General features: G+C 45.7%; 7 protein-coding genes across 7 annotated transcripts; 2 read left to right on the forward strand and 5 right to left on the reverse strand.

Moving 5' to 3' along the window:
- Nucleotides 1-145: 145 nt before the first annotated feature.
- C8R40DRAFT_1177675 (uncharacterized protein) lies at nucleotides 146-1,410 on the reverse strand (the record flags this gene model as incomplete). The annotated part of the gene is made up of 5 exons (XM_046232716.1): nucleotides 146-326; nucleotides 370-1,016; nucleotides 1,067-1,182; nucleotides 1,231-1,337; nucleotides 1,391-1,410. 5 exons carry the CDS (start codon nucleotides 1,408-1,410, stop codon nucleotides 146-148), a joined length of 1,071 nt encoding a protein of 356 aa, XP_046079605.1.
- A 369-nt stretch (nucleotides 1,411-1,779) lies between these two features.
- C8R40DRAFT_1074735 (uncharacterized protein) lies at nucleotides 1,780-7,222 on the reverse strand (the record flags this gene model as incomplete). Its single annotated transcript, XM_046226757.1, has 10 exons — nucleotides 1,780-1,935; nucleotides 2,063-2,245; nucleotides 2,296-3,696; nucleotides 3,751-4,484; nucleotides 4,526-5,001; nucleotides 5,057-5,509; nucleotides 5,583-6,468; nucleotides 6,526-6,999; nucleotides 7,055-7,155; nucleotides 7,212-7,222. The coding sequence occupies 10 exons, from the start codon at nucleotides 7,220-7,222 to the stop codon at nucleotides 1,780-1,782; spliced, it is 4,875 nt and encodes a 1,624-aa protein (XP_046079606.1).
- A 7,631-nt stretch (nucleotides 7,223-14,853) lies between these two features.
- C8R40DRAFT_1241580 (uncharacterized protein) lies at nucleotides 14,854-15,365 on the forward strand (the record flags this gene model as incomplete). Its single annotated transcript, XM_046233546.1, has 4 exons — nucleotides 14,854-14,863; nucleotides 14,923-15,014; nucleotides 15,077-15,235; nucleotides 15,285-15,365. The coding sequence occupies 4 exons, from the start codon at nucleotides 14,854-14,856 to the stop codon at nucleotides 15,363-15,365; spliced, it is 342 nt and encodes a 113-aa protein (XP_046079607.1).
- A 349-nt stretch (nucleotides 15,366-15,714) lies between these two features.
- Nucleotides 15,715-17,174, reverse strand: C8R40DRAFT_1074737 (uncharacterized protein; the record flags this gene model as incomplete). The annotated part of the gene is made up of 7 exons (XM_046226758.1): nucleotides 15,715-15,803; nucleotides 15,878-16,001; nucleotides 16,084-16,275; nucleotides 16,573-16,611; nucleotides 16,725-16,857; nucleotides 16,904-17,043; nucleotides 17,097-17,174. The coding sequence occupies 7 exons, from the start codon at nucleotides 17,172-17,174 to the stop codon at nucleotides 15,715-15,717; spliced, it is 795 nt and encodes a 264-aa protein (XP_046079608.1).
- A 297-nt stretch (nucleotides 17,175-17,471) lies between these two features.
- C8R40DRAFT_1134559 (uncharacterized protein) lies at nucleotides 17,472-18,792 on the forward strand. The gene is made up of 3 exons (XM_046229311.1): nucleotides 17,472-17,923; nucleotides 17,977-18,049; nucleotides 18,115-18,792. Exons 1-3 carry the CDS (start codon nucleotides 17,865-17,867, stop codon nucleotides 18,454-18,456), a joined length of 474 nt encoding a protein of 157 aa, XP_046079609.1. The 5' UTR covers nucleotides 17,472-17,864; the 3' UTR covers nucleotides 18,457-18,792.
- Nucleotides 18,793-20,474, reverse strand: C8R40DRAFT_1134565 (uncharacterized protein). Its single transcript, XM_046229312.1, has 2 exons — nucleotides 20,127-20,474; nucleotides 18,793-20,038 (listed from the first exon to the last, which is right to left on the reverse strand). Exons 1-2 carry the CDS (start codon nucleotides 20,229-20,231, stop codon nucleotides 19,142-19,144), a joined length of 1,002 nt encoding a protein of 333 aa, XP_046079610.1. The 5' UTR covers nucleotides 20,232-20,474; the 3' UTR covers nucleotides 18,793-19,141.
- On the reverse strand, nucleotides 20,475-23,030 carry C8R40DRAFT_1134566 (guanine nucleotide binding protein, alpha subunit). Its single transcript, XM_046229313.1, has 11 exons — nucleotides 22,490-23,030; nucleotides 22,412-22,432; nucleotides 21,645-22,356; nucleotides 21,467-21,591; nucleotides 21,344-21,411; nucleotides 21,242-21,290; nucleotides 21,183-21,188; nucleotides 20,894-21,127; nucleotides 20,755-20,837; nucleotides 20,662-20,695; nucleotides 20,475-20,606 (listed from the first exon to the last, which is right to left on the reverse strand). Exons 1-11 carry the CDS (start codon nucleotides 22,692-22,694, stop codon nucleotides 20,557-20,559), a joined length of 1,587 nt encoding a protein of 528 aa, XP_046079611.1. The 5' UTR covers nucleotides 22,695-23,030; the 3' UTR covers nucleotides 20,475-20,556.
- Nucleotides 23,031-24,538: the final 1,508 nt, after the last annotated feature.

Consider the following 24,538-nt stretch of genomic DNA (forward strand, 5'->3'; position numbering starts at 1 on the left):
TCGGTCCTAAGCCTGAAGTAAACAAACACAACTGCAATAAGGTTAGTTATCCGGATATCCCGGTTGGGATCTGCCAGACTCTGAGCTGGCCTAGTAAGCCAATTCGCGTAGAGGTCGATCGAAGAGAACGCTCCTTCGGAAAGACCTAGGGCGAGGAAGACTCGAACGCGAAGGTAAGTCGTCCTGAAGACGAGATAGGGGACGGCTCTCCACCAGGACTCCCACTGGGCTCGACCCACCCGATTGCAGCGAGTCGGTCCGTGTTTGAAGGCCAGGTCTTGAGGGGTCCAGCAGTCAAAGCAGCAAGCTGCGTATTGAGCTCGGAGCTTAAGCGTGAACCCCTTCTTGAACTCGCTGTCCTTGTCTAACAGACCCGCGGTGCATCTCCAGAGCTCGGAATGGTTAGAGGATAGCCCTCCAGTCATAACGACGTGGAAGGCACACCCTCGGATGACAGAACCCATAACGTCGTTGAGCCATGTGAAAATCGCCGTCGAGGATGGGTAACCCTCGAAGATTACCGCTGTGTCGAGGTTAAGGGAAACGACAGCAAGAGAAGCAGTCGGAGCAGGGGCAGGGAGAGAGGTTGGAGGGACGATAGCAGGCAGAGACGAAGGCTGAGCAGTGGTAGGAGGGGCGTCGGAAACGAGAGTGCTTGAGGAGGAAGGAGAAGGCAGAGAGGAAGAGCTAGGAGACGGAGAGAGAGGAGGACTACTTGGAGGGGTGGGTTCATCTAAATCGACTAACCCACTCGTAGCACCGCCTGCCTGAGCAGCTCTAGCGATTCGTGTAACCTGACGAAGTTTCTTTCTTATGGCGGCGCTTTCTTGGATGAGGAAGGAAGAGGAGGAGGAGGCCGAGCTCGAGGGCGGTAGATCTTGAATTGAGGAGGCGGCGAGCCGTTTCCGCTTCCTGACTGCAAAAAAGTCCTTGATGAGCTTGGAAGGAGTTCGAGGACCCGCATCCTCGAGAACGTCCGCCTTGCGAGAACGCTCCGCCTTGGAAAGAGCAGGACCCTAATGAATAAGATGAATATTAAGCATAAGAGATTTTAAATGAGCCATACCTGATCTACGTGCGCAGCGAGGTAATGGGCCCAGATCCCACCCAGATTACCTTCCCTGTAGCAGTCAGGGCACCTGTACACTCCTGCTTCAACCCTAAGCACCTCATGGACCTCCCCTAAAACAACGGTCACCTAAAGCTAAGAGAGTTAACGAAAACGCGTACCTGCAATAAGCATCTGAACTGTTCTGGAATTTTCGTCGTCGTCGTCGTGGATTTGGACGTGTTCTCTAATAACCGCCGGGACACGCGACGTGTAGGTACAGAAAGGACTAGCATATATTGATAAGTAAGAAGTAAGAAATATAAAGATAACAAAACGTACCATTCAACCAGTGGGTTCATGGCTAAGGACGGCGACGAGAAGCTAAAGTTAGCGAGGGATGGTCGAGGTTGGGGAAAGAGAGATAAAATGTCAATTCGTGTCTCAGAACCCTCTTATATATGGCACAAATTCGACGCTCGGACCACCGCGTTTGACAGGAAATAAATTTGCCTATTTAGTACATCCTCTTTCCTAATCGAGATTCTTAAAAAGGTCGGAGTAGGTATTAAGGAAAACTACTGGATTGGGAACGACGGAAGGGTCAGTAACTGGCTCGTGTAGCCAATCAGCCAATTCCCCAACATCGTCCCACCTTTTACCTAAGAACTCCGCAATTCTGTGCAAATAGACCCGTTCTCCCCCAATTTCGAATGTAAAAATTAGCGCGATTAGAGAGGGAAGAGCAGCGATAAGATCCCCTGTAATTCCATCATTAACGAGATGAATGCAGCGCCCTGGGTCGAGGATTTCGTAGGGAGTAGTGGGAGGATGGTGGCAAGGAGATCGAAAGGGAATCCAGCAATTATAGCAAAATGGCCAAAAATCTGTAGAATGCATTTGAATTTGTAGGAGCGTTCCTAGAATACTGTCGAATGCCCAATGTCGTTTGTGAGTGGTGGAAGGACCGTGAAAGTTACTCTCAACCCAGCAGTCCAGACAGCCGTGTCTGACAACCGACTCGAGGATTTTGGTGAACTTGATAAGTTGCTGAGTCCCAGCATCGTAGCTCGCGTTGAGGATAGCGGCGTTGGATTCGGCAGTAGAGGGACCGGAAGTGGAAGTGGAGGTAGGGGTTTCAGTGACGAAAGTTTTGTCGAATCTGGGGAGATCCAACGTGGTGAATTCATATGGAACCTAGAATCAATTGTAAGGTCGCGAAAGTAACTCGAGTAATTGTAACCCACCTCCTGAAGCTTCTCGCAGTTGGAACACAGCTCCCCGTTTAGGGCTATACAGGAATGTGTAATGCGGTCGAAACAAGCAAACGCCATGCGAAGACAGTGGACGGTTTGAAGGAAGAGAATCATATCACCCCTACCGCTGTGATCCACTTCGTTGTGGTCGGCAAGAGGTGGTGGAAGTTTCGAAAAGTAACAATGACATACGGCAGGAAGACCGTCCCGACCTGAACGAGAAGTTTCTTGAAAGTAGTCCAATAAATCCATAGGATCCAAATGAATTACCCGTCGAACGTGAGGATAATCCACGCCCTGTCCGAAAGCTTGCGTCGCGACAATCCAGAGATCTCGAGGATTGGCCCGTTTACGCCATCGATTCTCCGCCTCTTTCCTCTCCTCAGTGCTCATCCCTCCAAGATATTTCGGAACGTCAAGTGCTTCTGATATTAAATCAGCATCCTTACGAGTTCGTGTAAAGATAATCCCCCGGTCCTCCGGTCCCATTCTTAAAGTTTCTGCCTGAACAAAATCCAATATCTTTTGGATAGCTTCCTCCTCGTCGACCTTTTCCACTATATATTTGAGATTAGGACGGCCAGAGTACCTTCGAATCTCATCGACCAAGGCAGGGTCTTTGATACCCATGGTATCTAAGATCTTGGGCATGGATTTGGGCATTAAGGAGCCGGATAGGAAGGTGATTGGAACGGAAGAACGTGTAAGGTAAGAAAAGCGCCTGAAGCAAGATCTGAATTTGTCATCGGTGGCGATTTTGTGAGCTTCATCGACGAAAATTCGTTTGAGGCGAAGTTTGACACCATGGCTGGTTAACCACCCATGGAATTCGTCGGTGCCAGCCTTGTGAGCTGACACTAATATCAGCTGCGCTATATGGATGTCAATAAGATCCTCGTTCCAAACGCCCCCGTTGATTCCAGTTTCAAGGAGACGACGCCGAAGATCCTGGGTGAGGGCGACTAGCGGGCTGACGACGACGAAGAGGTGGCGAGGGAAAAGGAAAGGTGCTCCAAAAAAAGCAAGACTCTTACCCCCCCCAGTTTCGATTATACCGAAAACATGAAGGGAGCTACCCACACTATTTACCAATTCAGCTTGTTCGGCACTAGTAAACCCTAATAACGGATTGTATTTCCGACGTAAAACAGCCTTAAGAGCCTGGCGGGCTGCAGGATGGACGGATGGACGATGAGGGTTATGATAGGAAGGAATTTCTTTGGAATTGCTGATCTGCGCGAGAAGTTGTATCCCCATAGTTTCGATTTCACTTCGAATAAAGGTGCGAGTGCGCTGTTCAAACCCGTCGAAACGCTCAGATATCTCTCTAACGAGAGATTGGAAGTGAGAGGAGATTAAAGCGTTGGAATTGCTTGAGTTGGTCATGACTGCCTGTATGTAATATTGAGGATACCACCGAGGACAGAATAAGGACAACCAACGCACCTGGGGTTCTCTACTAAGCTTAACTTCGAGGAGTGGATGTAACAAGTTGAGGAAGACCTGCCACTTCAGGCACACCTGTTGCATGTGAGCAACAGCGTCTGCGGCGAGCCCGGTTGTGCTAGTGGAATCCAACCCATAGTTTGAACGGCCCATGTCGAGAGAGTGTCCGAACGATTCGTGTGCAGCTACGACGTTTGGGTCTTCATCGTTCGGATTGAAAAAGCTCGTCGAAGTTGACGAAATGAGCATACAGGCCATAAGTTGCCTAAAGTCTTGCAGCTTGAGGTCGACGCCAAGATTTACGCCATTTAGAGAGCCGAGGACCTTCGAAAAGTCCTTGCTCTCCATTGGCTTCCCGGTAACCACAAATACCTCATAGAAGTACCGTTGACAGTTCGCTTTCTCCATCCCTACCCGGCAGCCAATAAATCCAGCAGCCCAATACACAACGCCCAGTACGAGGATAAGGAGTCGGTTTACGTGGAAGGCGGGGCTGCGAGCAATAAGTTTTCCAGCTCCAGTAAGTGACTGGGTTTTCTGATATTCGGTGACAATGGTGAGGAGTCCGTTGATTACGAATACGTTGCGGGTGTTCCGTGGGTTGTTTGCGTACAGGAGCCGTTCGATTTCTGTACCTCGAGAACCTCCGCCCCAAGTCGTACTGATCAAATAGTAGAGTTTCCGTACTACTTCATCCAACTCACTGAACCAAGCCAGGATGGCCCCTAAGACAGCTGTGAGTGAATGCAAGGTTAACGAGAAGGCTAACGCTCACCGTTCTTGGGAATTGTCCGGTCACCAACTGTGGTAAAGAATTTTGGGTCTCTTGAAAGATGGTCCAGAAGACGAGGCCGGAACTCCTCAAACCCATTCTCCCTCTCCTCAAAAAATGAATAACGTATATCGCTGTTCCCTGGACGATCTCTGAACCACATTGGTTGACCCGTCTGATGAGGGACCATAGCTTCGTCAATATGCTTGAGAATGTCAACATAGGGACAGCCTCGAAAGACCCGTTCAATTGATAATTTGACGTCTTTGAGGGTACGATGAACGCCGTCTACGAAGGATGATACTGGAATTGGAAAGCCATCTATAGAGATGACAGATCGCTCGATGTTCCAGTTGAAGCGAGCGAGTCCTTGTTGACGAGTCGCAATAGCCCTGAAAAGATTCATATTTTGCCGGAGGGTGGTGAAGAGGACAGAGTGAGTGTCAATGATGAACCTTTGAACAGAGCTGGTATAAGCCCTACATGAAGTTCGTTTCATAATTAAGAATACCATTCAGCAAGGCAATCACTCACATCATAGGATCCCCGTTGAATTGATCCTGTATTCGAAGGATTTGCTCTGCAGCGGTTGCTCTAAAGCACCACTGAGGCTGAGCTATGATGGGAGGAATGACAGATGCCCTAACGAAGGCACCTGAGTCCTTGAGGTTGACGGCAATCAGAAATCGCGTGAATGGGCACATAAGCTCATTGCGGATGTATTCGTCGCTCGGGCGTGACAAAATCATCCAAACGGACTCGTGGAAGGTGTCCTTGAGGTGCGATATCGTGCTATTTTCATCTTCGAGTTCTTTGGTGAAGGTTTTCAACTGTGTTCTGAGCGAGGAATGGAGGGGGACAGGAAACGAATCGACAGGAGTTTTGTTGGTGGTAATGAGGAAAGCGACGAATTGAGCGGTCCGATGCGCATCTTCGATGACGGTTTTGAGCTCCTGGGGACGCCGGAAGGGTTTGTGCTTGAGGTCACTAGGAAAGCGTAAATAACAAGCAGGTAACATGAAAATATATGGCGTACTTTGGATTACTGGAAGCGATATACCTTCGTACAAGTATTGGAAGGTTTGGAAGCTTCTTGCTAACCTCTTCGTAATACTCCCTCGCTACCGCCCGAAGTCGTTCAAACGATTGAAACGAATGTCTCTCGGGAGTGGAAATTGATTGCCTAAGATGTGTGATATTGACGCCCTCGAGTAACTGATCCCAGCGGGTCTGGGCAAAAACCGCGTTTTTTTCACGTTCATTTGACGTTACTGAGAATATATCGGAGTGTTCGAGGAGTTTGCAAGAGTCGGCGGCTTGTTCTATTGAACGCAAGACCAAAGATTTGTATTGAGGTTCCGGGACTACTTCGACGTAGCGCAGATCCTTGCGGAAAACGGAGAGAGGTTGACACGGAACTCGGACTGATTTACGGTCGCCAGGCTGTACGTTGGTGTGGACCTCGAGCTGATGCCTTCTGAGTGACCTTGAAGAACCAAACACGGCGTTGACACAGCCTAGAACCGCACACTTGAATCCGTCAGCGATTTCGATGCCTTGAATACGAGAAATAGGGTGTTGTGGTACGGGCCTCGGTTGGTCAGCACCGAGGAGGACCAGGCATTGTCGAAGTTCATATTTGCTAGGAAGGCGAAGCTCTGACGGAAGGACGAGACCTTTGTAATGTTTCTCCCATTGGTGGCTTCGTACGTGGGCGAATAGAGTTGGCTTGTTGCACTCTGTGCAGATAGTAAGTCGATATGCGGGTTCGACAATAATGTTGAAGCGAGCAAGGTAGTTGAGAGCTTGCTGTTCGGATTTCGGGATCTCCGCGTCGACCAAGGCCAGGTCATCATCTGCGTGAAGTCCTTCCATATCGTTTTCTCCGTTTGTGCTTTCTGGTGGTTCGTCTTCATATTCGGAGCCCTTGTCACTACCCTGGTCATCTGCATATATCGAAATTGAGCCATAACTTGAGCAAATGGGTAGGACAGTGGACGTACCCTCAGAAGCGCCACCTGCACTAGTGAAATCGTCACCAACACCTCCACGTTCCTCCTCATCTTCACCCCCGTCTACTTTCTCGAAAACATCTTCGCTCATTAGATCACCCGCTCTCTCAGGCGCATCACCCTCCTCCATCTCAACATCCTTCTCATCTTCGACGTCGCACGCCAGCAAACTTGCCGAAGTCGATAGCGTCGAGGGATCCGAGTGAGACGTTGACGCAAGCGAAGCGGCTACTGTTGCCAGCGAGACCGAGAGGGAGGAAGTGGTGGGAAGTGATGACAAGGATGTTGGTGAGGTATTCGAACCTGCGATGTCGTGGTCTGGATGAGGAGATTCATCAGGCAGAGGATGTTGAGGTAGACGTGTTAATGCAGTGAGTTTCTTGAAGCTGTAACGAGCATGCCGCTCTGAGCCACATGGACAGGGCAGTTTGCCTTCTGGTTGACGAGATACCTTGACTTTTATGCCTAAGATTTTCTATATGAGGCTATTAGACAAAACAAAGTCATCGCTGTTACGCACCATTATACAGAAGCTTATGCTCAGTCGAGTGATATTCCTTCCGATGACTCTCTGTATTGGATCCGACGAACGGATATTGGCACGTCGTTTGGTCACACAAGCTTCGTTATGATCAGATACTATGCAGTCAATGAAACTTACGCGTTGAGTTACTAACCTTTTCGGCATAACGATTGCTTAGATTCTCCTCAGTTGGCAAAAGACAAAGGGAGCTAATACACAAATCATCAACCTTACGCAAAGGATTGACCGAGATATGAGATACTTACCTTCTGGGACAATGGCGCGTCGACTTGCGGTGGTTGAAACGAAACAGTTAAATAAGCGCCCAAACGTCCGGCGGAACATTTCGCTTGAGTGACCCTCGGACCGTTGAATTGAGTGGTGAGCGCACATTAATTCAATTAACGAATATCTGGCATTGAAAGTAGGCTATACATGAACATTTCGGCTGATTACATTAGTCTTTAATAGGATTGTTTGGAAAGATTCTGATTGAAATAGGAGGACTAGTGATTTCAGGTACATGGAGGAAAGGTCAGTCAATGGCACGGGACATGCCTGGATCCTGGTGGCTACAAGTGTACATATATGTGCTCTAGGTATATTGGGATCATGTAGAGGATGTGGATTGTTTATTACAACAATAGGCCTGAGGATTCTGGATGTGCAAGTTGGTGAAGTGAAATAATTGAACAGGTGGGAAAGATCAGGCAATTGTGAGATCACCAATGAAGCGATAGATAAATGGTTGATGGATCCATCATTCTGGGTGTCCTGGGGTGCATATTGACCACTGACACTTGATACGATATGTAGCGGATCTGGGGATTCTGGGCTGCAAGTATTGAGAAGTGCGGGAAATAACCAGCCAGAATCGCCGCGCTCTAGAGAGCCAACGATGATGACTAATGATGCATGTTAGGATAGAATCCTATAGATGGGAAGCCAAGGAACATATTATTCCAAGGAATCGAGTAAATTGGACAAGTGGATCCAAGGATTCTGGTGAAACAGTTTTGAGGTGGCCATTTTAGGATAGACCGGCTCCCATATTATTAGAGGTAAATGAGAATTTAGAACATGACCTGCCTTTCCACCAGAACTGCCTTTCCATAGATCCAAAGGTGTGAAAAGAGGTTTTTGCTATGGATGGGAGCTCAAAATGATATCAATATTGACCAAACCAGTGAAAACGAGACATAAACAGAGGTTTTGGAGTGATTTAGGAAGACTGGGTTTCCGGCTGGTTTGCCTTTCCATGAGAAAAAGGGCATGAAAGGCCCAAAACGCTAAGGGAAAGGGCATGCCCTTTCCGGGTGTAATATAGTTAGGGTTTTCGACTTTGCCACTGATTTAATGCATATGCAACTGTGGTCAGTAATGCAAATGGGTTGTGTCGATGTAGGCCACATCTCCAATGCATGTATCAGCACTCGAAAGAATTTCGGGGCTTTCGACTTTGCCGTTGATCTAATGCGGGTCATATCGATGTAGGCCACATATCTGCACATACTGAGTTGGAGTCAATTTAATCAATTGCCATAAGATCTAGGCAGCTAACAACACTATAATTGCAATATAGACAATATTCGCCCATGGCATGCACCTCAGGCCCATATACACAAGTATATAAAATGGTCATAGTGTTGAGAACTGCAACGTAATAACATTATCTTCTTCATTGTCAGGAGTAGATCAAGGCTGTAGTAGGCCAGTCAATAATTGACTTGTGTATCAGCACTCGGATAATTTTCGGGGCTTTCGACTTTGCTGTTGATCGAATGCACATGCATGTATAGTCAGTGGTGTAGGTGGGTCATATCCAATGTGTACAAGCACTCGGATTGATTTACGGAGTATTGGATAGGGAAATAGCTGCGCATACAGAGTTGGAGTCAATTTAATCAATTACCATAAGATCTAGGCATCTAACAATGCTATAATTGCAATATAAACAATATCCGCCCATGGCATGCACCTCAGGCCCATATGCACAAGTATATAAAGTGGTCATAATGTTGAGAAATGCAATGTAATAACATTCCTCAATGCTAAGCAATAATCTTCTTCATTGTCAGGAGCAGATCAAGGCTGTGGTAGGCCACATGTCCAATGCATATAACACATCATTGTCAATAATTGACTTGTGTATCAGCACTCGGATGAAGTTCGGGGCTTTTGACTTTGCCATTGATCCAATGCACGTGCATGTATAGTCAGTGATGCAAATGGATTATATCGATGTAGTCCACATATGAAATGCATGCAACCCATCATTGTCAACAATCAACCAGTATACAAGCACTCGAATCAATTTCCGAGCTGTTGATAGGCAAGACACTGCACATCACAGCGCATAACGACTTGGAGTCAATTTGATTAATTATCATAAGATATATCCTTTGAACAAAGCTACAATTGCAATATAGACAATATTTACCCATGGCATGCACCTCAGTCCCCTGTGCACAACTATACAGAGTGGTCATGGTATTGAGAACTGTAAAATAATCACATTCCCCAATGTTAAGCAATGATCTTCTTCATTGTCAGGAGTAACTCAATGCTGTGGCGGTCTACATCTCCAATGCATACAACTTGTATATCAGCACTTGAATAAATTTCGGAGTTTTTGACTTTACCACGGATTTAATGCATGTGCAACAATGGTCAGTGATACAATTAGGTTGTGTCAATGTAGAGCACATCTCCAATGCATACAATACATCATTGTCAACAATCGACTTGTGTATTGGCACTCGAACGTATTTCGGGGCTTTCGACTTTGCCGTTGATCCAATGCATGTGCATGTATAGTCAGTGGTGCAGGTGGGTCATATCAATGTAGGCCATATATCCAATGCATACAACACAATCAACCAGAGTACAAGCACTCGCATCAATTTCTGATTTTGTAATAAGCAGTTGTTTAACATGTCACAGGCCTTGAGAATGGTTCTGGATTGGATATGAAATTGAGTCAGAATGCATATCAAAATCAACAATGAGGGCTTTCAAGGCAACATGCAGTCGGAAAGGGAGGTCATTGAGAATTTAGAATAGACTGGACCACCGGAAAGGGAGGTAAATGGGAATTTTGAACATGACCTGCCTTTCCAGTGATATTGTTGTTCAAAATCTCAAAAGCCTTCCAAAAGAGACCTGAATTAAGAAAATATGAAGGATTGGATATGAAATGGAGTCAGAACGCATATCAAAATCAACAATGAGGGCTTTCAAGGCAATATACAGTCGGAAAGGGAGGTAAATGAGAATTTAGAACAGAGGATACAGCCGGAAAGGGAGGTAAATGGGAATTTTGAACATGACCTGCCTTTCCAGTGATATTGTGGTTCAAATCCTCAAAAGCCTGCCAAAATTGACATAAATTAACAAAATAAGGAGGATTGGATATGAAATTGAGTTACAATGCATATCAAAATGGAGAATGAGGGCTTTCAAGGCAATATACAGCCGGAAAGGGAGGTAAATGAGAATTTAGAACATGACCTGCCTTTCCACCAGGACTGCCTTTCCATAGATCCAAAGGTGTGAAAAGAGGTTTTTGCTATGGATGGGAGCTCAAAATGATATCAATATTGACCAAACCAGTGAAAACGAGACATAAACAGAGGTTTTGGAGTGATTTAGGAAGACTGGGTTTCCGGCTGGTTTGCCTTTCCATGAGAAAAAGGGCATGAAAGGCCCAAAACGCTAAGGGAAAGGGCATGCCCTTTCCGGGTGTAATATAGTTAGGCCAGTCAATAATTGACTTGTGTATCAGCACTCGGATGAAGTTCGGGGCTTTTGACTTTGCCATTGATCCAATGCACGTGCATGTATAGTCAGTGATGCAAATGGATTATATCGATGTAGTCCACATATGAAATGCATGCAACCCATCATTGTCAACAATCAACCAGTATACAAGTACTCGAATCAATTTCTGAGCTGTTGATAGGAAAGACACTGCACATCACAGCGCATACAGACTTGGAGTCAATTTGATTAATTATCATAAGATATATCCTTTGAACAAAGCTACAATTGCAATATAGACAATATTTACCCATGGCATGCACCTCAGTCCCCTGTGCACAACTATACAGAGTGGTCATGATATTGAGAACTGTAAAATAATCACATTCCCCAATGTTAAGCAATGATCTTCTTCATTGTCAGGAGTAACTCAATGCTGTGGCGGTCTACATCTCCAATGCATACAACTTGTATATCAGCACTTGAATAAATTTCGGAGTTTTTGACTTTACCACGGATTTAATGCATGTGCAACAATGGTCAGTGATACAATTAGGTTGTGTCGATGTAGGGCACATCTCCAATGCATACAATACATCATTGTCAACAATCGACTTGTGTATTGGCACTCGAACGTATTTCGGGGCTTTCGACTTTGCCGTTGATCCAATGCATGTGCATGTATAGTCAGTGGTGCAGGTGGGTCATATCAATGTAGGCCATATATCCAATGCGTACAACACAATCAACCAGAGTACAAGCACTCGCATCAATTTCCGATTTTGTAATAAGCAGTTGTTTAACATGTCACAGGCCTTGAGAATGGTTCTGGATTGGATATGAAATTGAGTCAGAATGCATATCAAAATCAACAATGAGGGCTTTCAATGCAACATGCAGTCGGAAAGGGAGGTCATTGAGAATTTAGAATAGACTGGACCACCGGAAAGGGAGGTAAATGGGAATTTTGAACATGACCTGCCTTTCCAGTGATATTGTGGTTCAAATCCTCAAAAGCTTGCCAAAATTGAGTTGAATTAACAAAATAAGGAGGATTGGATATGAAATTGAGTTACAATGCATATCAAAATGGAGAATGAGGGCTTTCAAGGCAATATACAGTCGGAAAGGGAGGTCAATGAGAATTTAGAACAGAGGATACAGCCGGAAAGGGAGGTAAAAGGGAATTTTGAACATGACCTGCCTTTCCAGTGATATTGTGGTTCAAATCCTCAAAAGCCTGCCAAAATTGACATAAATTAACAAAATAAGGAGGATTGGATATGAAATTGAGTTACAATGCATATCAAAATGGAGAATGAGGGCTTTCAAGGCAATATACAGCCGGAAAGGGAGGTAAATGAGAATTTAGAACATGACCTGCCTTTCCACCAGAACTGCCTTTCCATAGATCCAAAGGTGTGAAAAGAGGTTTTTGCTATGGATGGGAGCTCAAAATGATATCAATATTGACCAAACCAGTGAAAACGAGACATAAACAGAGGTTTTGGAGTGATTTAGGAAGACTGGGTTTCCGGCTGGTTTGCCTTTCCATGAGAAAAAGGGCATGAAAGGCCCAAAACGCTAAGGGAAAGGGCATGCCCTTTCCGGGTGTAATATAGTTAGGGGCTATACATATAGTGCCTGCAAGATAGAGGAAACGACAATAAGGAGAGACTAGGATGAACTCACTTCTACAACAATATTTCTCAGTCGTGTGGGATTAAGTCAGGAAGTGTTCCCCAGGCTTGATTCCAACTCAGGAGAATGAACTACCTTCCTAGAGCCAGCAGATCAACTTCTAGACCAATTGATGCAGTATACGACCAGTATCAGTGTGGTGCGCTCATGCCTACCATTCCTCGAGCCAGCAGATCAACTTCTAGACCAATCAATGCAGTATACGATCTGTATCAGTGTGGTGTGCTCCTGCCTACAACAATATTTCTCAGCCATGTGGGATTCAATCAGGAGAAGTTCCCTAGGCTTGATTCCAACTCAGAAGGATGAACTACCTTCCTCGAGCCAGCAGATCAACTTCTAGACCAATCGATGCAGTATACGACCTGTATCAGTGTGGTGCGCTCACGCCTACAACAATATTTCTCAGCCGCGTGAGATTCAATCAGGAGAAGTTCCCTAGGCTTGATTCCAACTCAAGACGGTGAACTACCTTCCTAGAGCCAGCAGATCAACTTCTAGACCAATCGATGCAGTATACGACCAGTATCAGTGTGGTGCGCTCACGCCTACAACAATATTTCTCAGCCGCGTGAGATTCAATCAGGAGAAGTTCCCTAGGCTTGATTCCAACTCAAGACGGTGAACTACCTTCCTAGAGCCAGCAGATCAACTTCTAGACCAATCGATGCAGTATACGACCAGTATCAGTGTGGTGCGCTCATGCCTACAACAATATTTCTCAGCCATGTGGGATTCAATCAGGAGAAGTTCCCTAGGCTTGATTCCAACTCAGAACGGTGAACTACCTTCCTCGAGCCAGCAGATGAACTTCTAGACCAACCGATGCAGTATATGACCTGTATCAGTGTGGTGCGCTCACGCCTACAACAATATTTCTCAGCCATGTGAGATTCAATCAGACAACGTTCCCTAGGCTTGATTCCAACTCAGAAGGATGAACTACCTTCCTCGAGCCAGCAGATCAACTTCTAGACCCACCAATGCAGTATACGACCTGTATCAGTGTGGTGCGCTCATGCCTACAACAATATTTCTCAGCCTAACTTGAATCGAGTCAACCAGTGTTGACTACCTTCCTGCAAACACCAAGTGCCTTTCTAGACCATTTGAATCAGTGCACGACCAGTACCAGTGTTGTGCTGCGGTAACAATGTTTCTCAGCCTGGTGAGATTGAGTCAACCAGTGTTCCCCTGGATTGAATCCAGTCAACCAATGTCAATTACCTTCCCCCCAACACTAGGTGACTTTCTAGACCATTCAAATCAAGGTACATCCAGTACCAGTGTTGTGTAATTACTGCAGTAACAATATTTCTCAGAGTTGTGAGATTAAATCAGACAGTGCTCCCCTGGATTGAATTGAGTCCACCAGTCTCAATTACCTTCCCACAACCACTAGCTGACTTTCTAGACCATTCAAATCAGTGCACCACCAGTACCATTGTTGTGTGATTACTGCAGTAACAACATTTCTCAGCATTGTGAGATTAATTCAGACAGTGTTCCTCTGGCTTAAATCTGGCCAAACAACCTCAATTAGTTCCCAGAAACACTGGGTGACCATTTGACTAAGTGCAAGACCAGTACCAGTGCCATTTAATAGCAACAATATTTCTCAGCTTTGTGAGATTACATCAAACAGTCTTCCACTGCCTTGAATTCACTCTCCCACACTCTCATCCAAATTCCCCTCCATTTAATTCCATATACCAACAGCACCAGGCAGGTGATTTGTTTCTCACCAGAATATTTCTGTGCCAGGCGCTGCGGAAGTCCAGAATTTTTGACATCCCCAGTCCATAATCAGTGAGCTGAACTTCACCTCCTCACTCTCTGGACTGAATGCTAGACCATTCAATTCCATATACAACCAGTACCTGGATGGTGCTTTCTTTTTCACAAGAATATATCTCAACTGTGCCCTAGTTAATTGACCCATGTTTCCCATGGTCAGTTCATGGTCAGTTCATAATCTGTGAGCTGCAATTCACTCTCTCAAGCTCCTGACTAAATTCAGAACCTTTTGATTCAGTATCACTGGCCATGTGCCACCTGCTTCCCTTCACCAGCTCACAGCTCAGATATATTCTCTCTCAATGAAGTGCATTACTGACACCGGTTGCATCATGAATCAGCAACTCCTAAATTCACCATGGAATGTGAGAGTGTGTCAAACATGTCAGGGAATACAGATGAAGTGCGACAATCGCAGTGCACTTCTCAAGTGGAATAACTACACGGCCTCCGCCCGGAATTCCCGCCGTCATGCGACCGGCTGTTGGAAAGCCGAATTGATCAAAATGACTGATGTTGCTTCAAACTGACTGTTACGCATGGCTTCCGGTCAGTTTGTGTGAAGTAAAGCTACATCTCGACTTTGATATCTTCAATATTAATCTTAGCACTATGGTACACTTCGTTCGCGCAGGAAAACCTAATTGCGTTCGCAGCATTATACGGGATGTTCTCCGGACCCTTCTTCTCGGTAACGCCTGTAATTCTGCTTTGTCCAGATTACACTTTCATCGTAAATTTCCTGATGTATCTTCCTTTCAGTCTTGTGTTGCCGAAATATCACCTATCGAGCGTGTCGGAGCAAGAATTGGAGGAACATATGCTTTTATGGCCTCAGCTACGCTTGCTGGGACACCGATATCGGGCTTGTTCATCAAAGAGCAGACGAGGGATAACTTTGACAAGTTGATACTATTTTCGGTAAGCAACAAGCTCTCTTACCTTTCTCGGTGATTCATACATTCACCAGGGTATCATGTCGTTAGTGGGGACAGCCCTGCTTCTGGTCTCGCGCCTCATACGGAATAGGAATCTCTTCGTAGTGGCATAATATAACCAATCCTTAGAGGTGTACAGTAGAATAATATCTGACTATAACTCGAGATATGTAGAACGCGTAAGATGCATTTTATCAGGGACCAACTTTTTCGATGGAAAAGATTGAAGCAAAGCGAGGCTGGACAGCAGTATAAGTTGAGCAACGCATTGGGCTTTAGGCTAATAACAATGGGCAGGGTATCAAGGTTAAGAAAGGAGCAGCAACAATACTATACAACACTATGAATGTTATAAGGTCTACTTTTGAGAACCTAACGCGTACCAGAAGTATAAGTGCAGCAGAGGAGAATGACTGGCCGGCGCCATGGAAAGGTTGCGAGCCTTGGCCCGCAAAATATTGTCTAGCCAGATAACTCGACGAGGATGGGGACTGGAGAGCCATTGACCAACCTCGCCCGGTCACTTCCTCCCTTGATCACCCTCCCAGTTGCTAGTGAAATATATGAGCCAATCGCGGCTGGCGCTCCGAAGATACGAGTCGTGTTTGCCGATGCATCCACCTACTCACAGTGCTCATCGCGAGATTGCCTTCATAGTATAATCGTCGTGTTGAGTCAACGGTAGTCGCTGGGATAGGAGGGTGTAGCATCTCAATTTGATGCAGGTGTTTCCGGATTCGGTCCTTCAACTGAGAAAGCACGGAACTTGAATGCATTTGGTTGCGCGTCAGCTTTTCCGTCTTCTCAGTGCGCAAATGGAGGTTTACTCACCTGGAAAATACGATCTCTGAACAATATACCTCCAGCGTTCACGAAGATCACATCGTCAAAATTTTCGGGATCCATCGTCCTAGAGCTTGGAATTTGGAAGGGAAGAGAGGGTGAGAGGCCGGGCTCATTTTCTTCCCCACCATCCTTAGCCTTACCCGTCACCGAAACACCAGTGACCGAAACACCAGTGGGCTATGTGTGAGCACTGTAGAAATTTGGTGTGTTTGCATTTCCTATGCGAAATTGAATTAATTGAAGTAGATACTGAGAAGGAATTGCGTACTCAATTGTCTGCAGTTGTTCGGACATAGCGCAGACGTTGAGGATGAGAATGTGCAAGGACGTGGTAAAACAAGAATAAGAAAGTGTTTCCTTTTAAGTTTCATGTCAAGGATCCCACGTGGTTCTGACGACGCCACAGATAGATAGCTCTTCAATAGCAAAAATTTTGATCTCAACCCGACGAAACGAAACAACTAAAAAACGTACTTCGACCGCGACGTTTCCCTTTCTATCTACGTCTACGTTCTCCCGGACGTTGTATTCGATATTTTGTATTAGGGTAATCGGTAATCACGACCTGTGCTTCTATTTTGTCAGTACTGTGCAGACAGTAATCAGATAAAAGACATCCAGTGTACCTTTCGAGCTCCAGATTCCGCTGCAACTAAACTAGGCAACGCTCCTCCAGCCCCAAGCTCTAGAATACTCTTGTGTTGACAGAGTGATGGGCGTTGTTCAAGATAAGAAGCTATCGAGAGCACGGAATTCCATCTGAGCATATTGAGAGATAATGAGCAATAATTAATAATTGGCGTACAGAACGAGATATATGGGATGAAACCCATACAGGTGGTGTCCCCAAAGCGGATGTGAGCCTACGGGTCGAGTTCGGAATTCCTTATGCGATCCTTGGAAGATACTGAACGTCGCTTCAGGCGATGGTAGTCGTGGAACTTCCTACAAGAATCCTCACTAAGCTCAATTCGCAATCAAATCTCAAGAGAACGCACAATGAAAATCGAATCCAAGCCAAGATCAACTTCATCTGGGTCCACTGAGTGATCTTCTCGATTATGGATGCCAGCCATGTGACATCCATGTATTCACCAAAGAGCCCAGTCGAGCTTGTTAGTCCTCCTTGCATCCAGCCCCTTCCCGACACTGGCCGATAAGCAGACTTGAAGAAAAGCGTTGATCCGCTTGTAGAATAGATTTTGACATTTGGATCGACGGAAGAATGCTGGTTTTTTGCCTGAACGGAACAGTTGCTCTGAGAGTTTTATTTAGAGAAGTTGCCAAAGTACGCGGAAGTCCGAAAGTATTGAAGCGAGATGCAGGTATAAAAGACTGAGGAAACCGCCCAAAAGGTCGTAAGACTCCTCGGCGGCTTGATGCTTATATAATTCACCCAAGATTTTCACATGCCGTGTCCTCTTTTAATTTTCCACCTGGTCCGACGATTCTGGAGAGAGAACGAAAAGTATGCAACCAGAACTGGTATCTATTCAGGACTTGTATCCGGATAAATTTGATGTTGACGACGATGAATACGGCAGGTTTCTTTTTCTCTGTTTTTCCGTACTTGTACTGACCTTTCACATTCATACAAATTCTTCAAACGAATCATATTCTTGTTTTGCCCACTCGCATGTCCTTGTGTGTCAAATCACGAAGACGCGGAAGACGATTTCGCCCTCAATCTTGGCGCAGAGTCTGTGGCACCTACACCGCCCCCAGAACCCTCTAATTTCCCTAACGCGTTCTTGCCTGCAACGTCAATGAAGAGGCAGAGGTCGCATTTACAAATTAGATCTTCACACCCAGACTGTGCTATTTGGTGTGTATCTCCGATTTTATTCATGCTCCGATGCTAACACGTATTCTATGCAGCCTCCAGCCAGCCATTAGGCCGTTTCTAACGTCGTGTTGCGAGAAGGTTCTATGTGATGAACACCTGCAATATGTACGTCGGGCAATACTTTCTTTGCCATTCTATTTTCTTACTGAGCTAAACCTACATACTGACAGCAGCTGCACACATCGCACGCTTGTCTATCTTGCGGCTCGCCTTACCTCGTAACTTCTCCCACCACGATTTCATCCTTGCATGTGGTTTCGCAGAAAGACTCTGACTCCTGTGATGATTCTTCCAACTCACACATGTCTTTTGACTGTGATGCTTCCGCATCTATTGGTTCTGAATCCGACTCTGCGGAAGAGACTCCCTCCTCTCATACAAGGTATACACTGCTTCCAAATCCAGTATCCACGACAGTCGACCCAGAACTCGCCGGCTTGGCAGGTGGCGTTCTGGGAAAGGTGCTCAGCATTGTTGCCCTGACGTTGGTTTTCTATGTCTTATTCAATTGATATATTCTCTGTACAGCTCTTTTCCTCGTCACTCGTTTTCCTATATCATCATATCATTCCCATTGCTACCCTTCATTCCATACTCGTTCCAAATCAATTGCTCAACGCAATACTTTTGTGATTACTATATCGTGCGCCCTCAACTTGCCTACTGCAGTCTTCCTCATTCATTCTGACCAACCATTGTCATCTATCTTCGTCATATCATTGTATTACCATCTATTCATTGCATCGCATTTTCACTAGTTCTTAAACAAATGGCATCGTTTTTTTTACCTCCAGGCTCTTCCTTCGTCAAGACTATTGCTGCTCTCTTCCAAGGCCAACTTAAGGTCGAAGCTAAAGTTCCAATTACCTGAACCTCTCTTGATGATTCAAGGCCCTATTGCTGAACATTATAGACCGCCAAGAATTGATATGATAATGGTATGTAGTACTATATTACTACTACTCCTGAAAGAGATGATTCAAAGGCATTACTTCTAGAGACGGACACTGTCTGTGAGCGCCCTTCGGATTCGGGACTTCTCCCCTGAATATTGACCCTGATGAGTCGTCCTTTCTCTAGTTCGTGAAACACGAAACGATCTATCAACCTCGTATTATGTGCGAAAAATGTGACGGTCAGATATGTCCATGTCAAACCAAACAACTCGCTCCGAAGCCTCCATAGCGCACCTCATGATCAATACAGTTCAACCGCAAACGTCCGTGGAAGTTCCTTCACTTCATCCAACACGCAATCCTTGAACGTTATGAAGGCGTCTTTACACCACGCACAACCGTTACCCATCAAAATGGCCTCAAGCTGTAGAAAAGATCGGTCGAGTTGATCAGGGAAGAGAGAACTAGGTTTTGCTATGGCGTCGTCCAGGAAGGACTTTAGCCTCCGAGTGATCTGTGTTTGAGGTTCCTTGAAACATGGGTAATTTTGGTTCTGATCGTGGTCGGCGCTGGATTCAATGATCAGAGCAAAGCACTTCAAAAGGACTTTAATCCATCTGTCGCGGAAGATGCACTGGCAGAAGTCATCAAAACGAGTCACGACACGATGGGCAGAGATGGGATCACGCACAAATTCACCAAAAGCTGTCGGTGGTAAGATGGTGATTACCTCCTCAAGTTCCATGTCCAGCAAAGCAGGAGTAAGTTCCGCCAACATCTTCTCTTTCCGGTACTTGACTGCGAACCTTATCAGTTCGGCAGAATGGAAAAGCGTATGTTTCCTGATGCAAGTGGATGTCATTAGGTCAAGAGACGAGAATATAACTTTAGGATATACGCACCGAAGGCAGAATGTACAGTGGCTCATCGCATAGAACACACCATACTTCTCCGCTGCTTCCGCCACGCTCAACAATGCGTTGAATTCCAGCCGCTCCAAATCTGTCTCGTAATCTGGATATAAAAATTCGAACAGGATTTCCAGCACATCGGCTGGCTCTGTCAACGTGAGGAAGTCGTCCTGAATTCCTGGGCTTTTCGATTGAGATTGAAGTAAACCGCCGGACGTCACTTGAACATTCATCTTGTGTAAACGAAACAAGACATTGTCGGAAGAGACAACGGTGATTTCTGCGTCCTGGGCGTTAACTGTATTAGCTTGATCATGAGTTCCTCAAAGCGCGGGAGATTACAAAGAGCGATAGGGAAAAAATCAAGCTACTCACATCGCGGAGACGTCTTTGGTGGAGTTGGAGGGGCAAATTGGGCGTAAATAACCTCTGCTGGCTCAGCGTCCCGTTTAACGGGGAACTCCTTGAACCGACTGTCATGTAACTCCTTCATGATCTCGAAGGAAGTTGGACGGGGAGGAGGGAGAGGCTCTATAGAAAAATGTAAACTCATTAAAATCAGGGAACCGTACTAGTTATAAGTGAGCGTGTAAGTGCAAGTATGCCTTAACTCAATGCGCCATGGAGTTGCGGTTCACATCGCTGTCCGACATCTGGCGCCACTCGGCTATGGAAAATTACTTCACCGAAGCGGTTGGTGGCGATGTCGCAGACTAGAGTCACGCCCGAGGATTCTCGGAAAGGAATTGTTTCAGTTCCAATAGGCGTTACAAGGGGAAATTTACAAGTAGTAAAGAAGAATAAATTATACAAATTGAGCTGAAGCAAGATTCTCCCTGAAGATACTGTCTCGAACTGGAATAAGAGGCGTTGAGATCAGAATGGAATTTTAGCGAAGGGAATGGCCCACCCGATCTCAACGTAGTAGCAGTTGCTTTTGTATCCTGTAAGGCATAGCTAGCTGTGAGTTGTAGAGACCAAGCAGGGGAGACACTGCACAAACCGTAACAGAAGTAGTATATATATACGTTGTCCTCTGCTGATTAGAGTATTTGATTGCAATATTTCGGAATCGATCTTTAATGACTACGCAGTTTATCAATTGCTACAACCGGTGCTTGTTCAAGCGTAAGTACACCCACACTTTGCAATGGGCGTTATATCATTCGGTTGACTCCCATAATCCCGAACAAAGTTTCGAAATTGGATCCCGCTTCTCAATTTCCGTTTGAGAATGTCGCACTTATTCAGGAAGCACACCATCGTGGTATGTTGAAGCAGCCTTGAGGAGATTATTGCCTTCCATAACCCTACAGAATCGTTCAAGCGATTGACCGAAGGATCTTCGAGGAGGACCTCATCGAAACCAGATATGGCTTCAATTTCGTTGAGAAATATTGACGACCGCTCAAACTGACCCAGAAGACGTACGAGCAACTAAATGAATTATGAGGAATGTTACTTCTCGCATAGATAGCGATGGAACTCACGGAATATGATAGCGTTGACATCTTGAAAATAGGGGATCCAGGCGCGGCGCTGAGTGGAAATTCAAACAAAGAACAAGTTCAAGAAATGATATGGCCACTCACCATGGTTCTGGACCCCCCTACATCGTAGAGGACCCACTCGCGCCTCGGCCTAGCTTTCAGATTCAATGCTGATGCAAAAGGAAATCAGCTGCGGAAAAACTAACGTTGGGCCTCGAGAATTACTGTTCGTTGTATCCACAAAAATGCGGTATTCTTGCACTCCGACAGTTCTGAGCCTCGAACGGACAACATCATCGTCAGATGGAAGATACGAGAGTGTCGCGATCCGGTCAATATCATTGAGAAAGCTACGAAGCCTATTTAAATAGGGGAAAAAGACGAAGTATATTCCAAAACTCACAATCCTGCATTGTTTTCCATCTCCATTTTACGCCTTTTGAGGATACCTCGAACGTCTCCATCCTGCCAGAGCCTCTTCATGTCCTCCTTGCATCCAGAAAGAATTTCAGCAGCGCCCCCTTCAGTGGATTCCTGGAATTCGAAGCTTGCCCTAGTCTTCCCTGATATACTCCGAGTTCTTCCATACGTCAAAAACTCTCTCCATCTCAGTCCCCGAACGACCATTTCCTCTCCTTGTATCCTTCGCCGCCGATTTTTCCGCATACGAAGCATATGTCTGGAGTCCGGTGACTCTAGTGAGTGGATATCCGTTCCTGGGTCGCTTTGAGTTTCTGGTATCTCATCCATGCTTGTTACCTCCTCTGTCGCCGCACCGAGCCTCAACTTCAAATCCATTTCGACACGGCGTAGGGGGGCAAGCTTCAAACGGAATAACTGAAATCTCTGTATTTCCTCCGAAGAAAGCGTTGGTTGGGTAGATGGATTAGAGTCCGCATCGTTGAACTCAGAAAGAATATCAACTGATCCCCTTGGTTGGGCAGGTGTATCTGGCTCGTCGTTATCAAGAATAGTAGAGGGAGGCTCCCCGTCGATCTCGGCTTGCAGAGCATCTAGAATAGAAGTGATAGACCGCACGAGATTGAGTTGAATCACTGCTCTCCAGGAAGCTTTTTCCGCCTCCCACTCTTCTCGGGCATACTCCAAACGAAAGTCTGTATGCATTGGCTGGCATCAATGTCTCTGATGAGGATGTATAAATAACTGTACTTTTCAAAGTCGTGGATTTTCCTCATTGTGATGGATAATCAGGATTTTATAATTTTGGCCGAACCATTTGTCACTCACCGCTCTCGGATTGGCCAAGTAGTAGAACTTTAACCAACTCCTTCTGTTTCTGAAGAATTTGCCTTTCTTGCCTGATCTGTTCGTCTATCGCGTCGCTAATGCGCTTCTCCTCTGCCTCACGTATCCTCCTCGTGGCTCGTTCTGACGGCGTTTCGTTCAACGGTGGGCGCAGGAACTCTGCGAAAGGGTCCGGCTCTGCGATCATATCAGTCCTGCGTTGTGCGGGGAAGAGGCTGGAAGAGAGAAAGAAAAGGGGGGGACAACGAAAATCGTGGCGGATCCGGAATTTATATCGTCTGTCAAATCGTCGAAGGATAGAAACCCGTGGAAAGTAGAATACACATACATACTTGATATGGAGATATCATTTGATGCAAGTAGGATTCTGATGATGACAATTGAGTGCACATTTTCTTTTGTTTGAAGTCTTCTGGTGCACCTCAAAACACAGAGCATATCAGCTCGGAAGCGTGAAGCAGATTCCAGGACCTGAACCAGCACAGTAAGTAGAGTAAGCAAGTTGAAGCGGATTCAAATGTACAGTATGGCAATGCCGCCGTTGCGGCATTGCATCAAGTGACAAGTCACAGTAGTAGTCTAGACTTGTAGCCTACTGTAGTCTTCATTGCTATAGCATGGGGGACATCGTAGCATATATGATTGCTTACGATAAATCTGACACTTCAAGGAACAGTTAAAGATACATGTGCACAGGAATAAGACGCTTGATCCGTTTGTGAATAACGAAAAATTTCTTTGAAACAAGCCACCAGCTCTACTTCGAAGGAGCCGGAGAGCTACTAAATATCGAAACACAAGGTTTGTAATCATGAGGAACTTCTCGAATAACGGAAAGTTAAAAGGACAAAATTCAGAAGGAGAAGGTTCGCTTCATGATTGATATAATCAGCCATCTCTGATTCGAGAAGGTTGAGCAGATGATTGGCTGACCGGGAATCGGCCATACCACTTGAGGTGCTGCTAGGTTGCTGATAGCAGGAGAGTATATACTAGCACATGTTTCCTACTCTGCAGCGCTAGCCAAGTAAGTACCCCGAGAAAGCAATCAGAGTCTTAGAATCTCACGGTAATCAGTGATTACCTCGAGTGGTCAGGGATTATTCGGGAACATTCGTATCAGTTCGTATTGGCAAATGACAGACTCGACAGAAATGACGAACAGCTTACTTGGAATTAAGTCGACAGGAGAGATGACAAAATCCATCTTTCGATGCGCCTGTTTGGCACTAAGTAGGACCGTTATCGACAGTTCGAAATGGCGACCTGATAGAGATTCCCCTGCAAAGGACTGATTCACAGTCGTCTTGTCGTTCGTGACATGTGTAAAGAAGAACTCGAGTCAATGAGATGACTATCCGACTACGAGCGCGCGCGAGGAGATCATCAGTTCAAAACCCTCAGATAAGATTGTGGCCCATTATATTATAAGTAGAGCAAGGACTACGATGACGTGGCGGAGTGTTGGAACTTATCTACAGTAGCGTATTGGTCATTGACACATGCATTGGTTTAGAAGCGGCTAACGATTGACTTATTTGCCATTGGTGAGCAGTCGACAATGTAAGACAAGCGGTCGAAGAAACTACTAATTGAGCCTGAACGTTGATTCGTCTCGAGTGATTGCAATGAACCAGTCCTCATTATGAGGACCAACTTTCATGTGACAGAGATATACCTTCGAGGCCCAGCCGTGAATACAATAAACGGAGTATGAACGATTTTGCGGGATGATGATCGAAGATGATTTAGATGCGACTGAGTATCACGGATTTACTGCGCCTACCAAACGACACCTAAATGGGTGAGCCAGAAAACAGGATCCACTGTGCGGATTCAAGAGCCCTCACTCTTCTCACTCGTTTCTGACTTCAACCTTGTTATCCTTGATCATACCGCGCAGCTATAACGAATCGATGTCGGATCGAAACAGAGTGACCTGTCGACAGGCAATTGTGCTACGTTCCATACTCGACCCCTCTACAAACCTTGAAGGAGATGGGGTTGGGATCATCGTCTCTCAGAGCGTTA

This window comes from Lentinula edodes (genome assembly GCF_021015755.1).
Source record: "Lentinula edodes strain Le(Bin) 0899 ss11 chromosome Unknown C8R40scaffold_68, whole genome shotgun sequence".
Taxonomy (NCBI): domain Eukaryota; kingdom Fungi; phylum Basidiomycota; class Agaricomycetes; order Agaricales; family Omphalotaceae; genus Lentinula; species Lentinula edodes.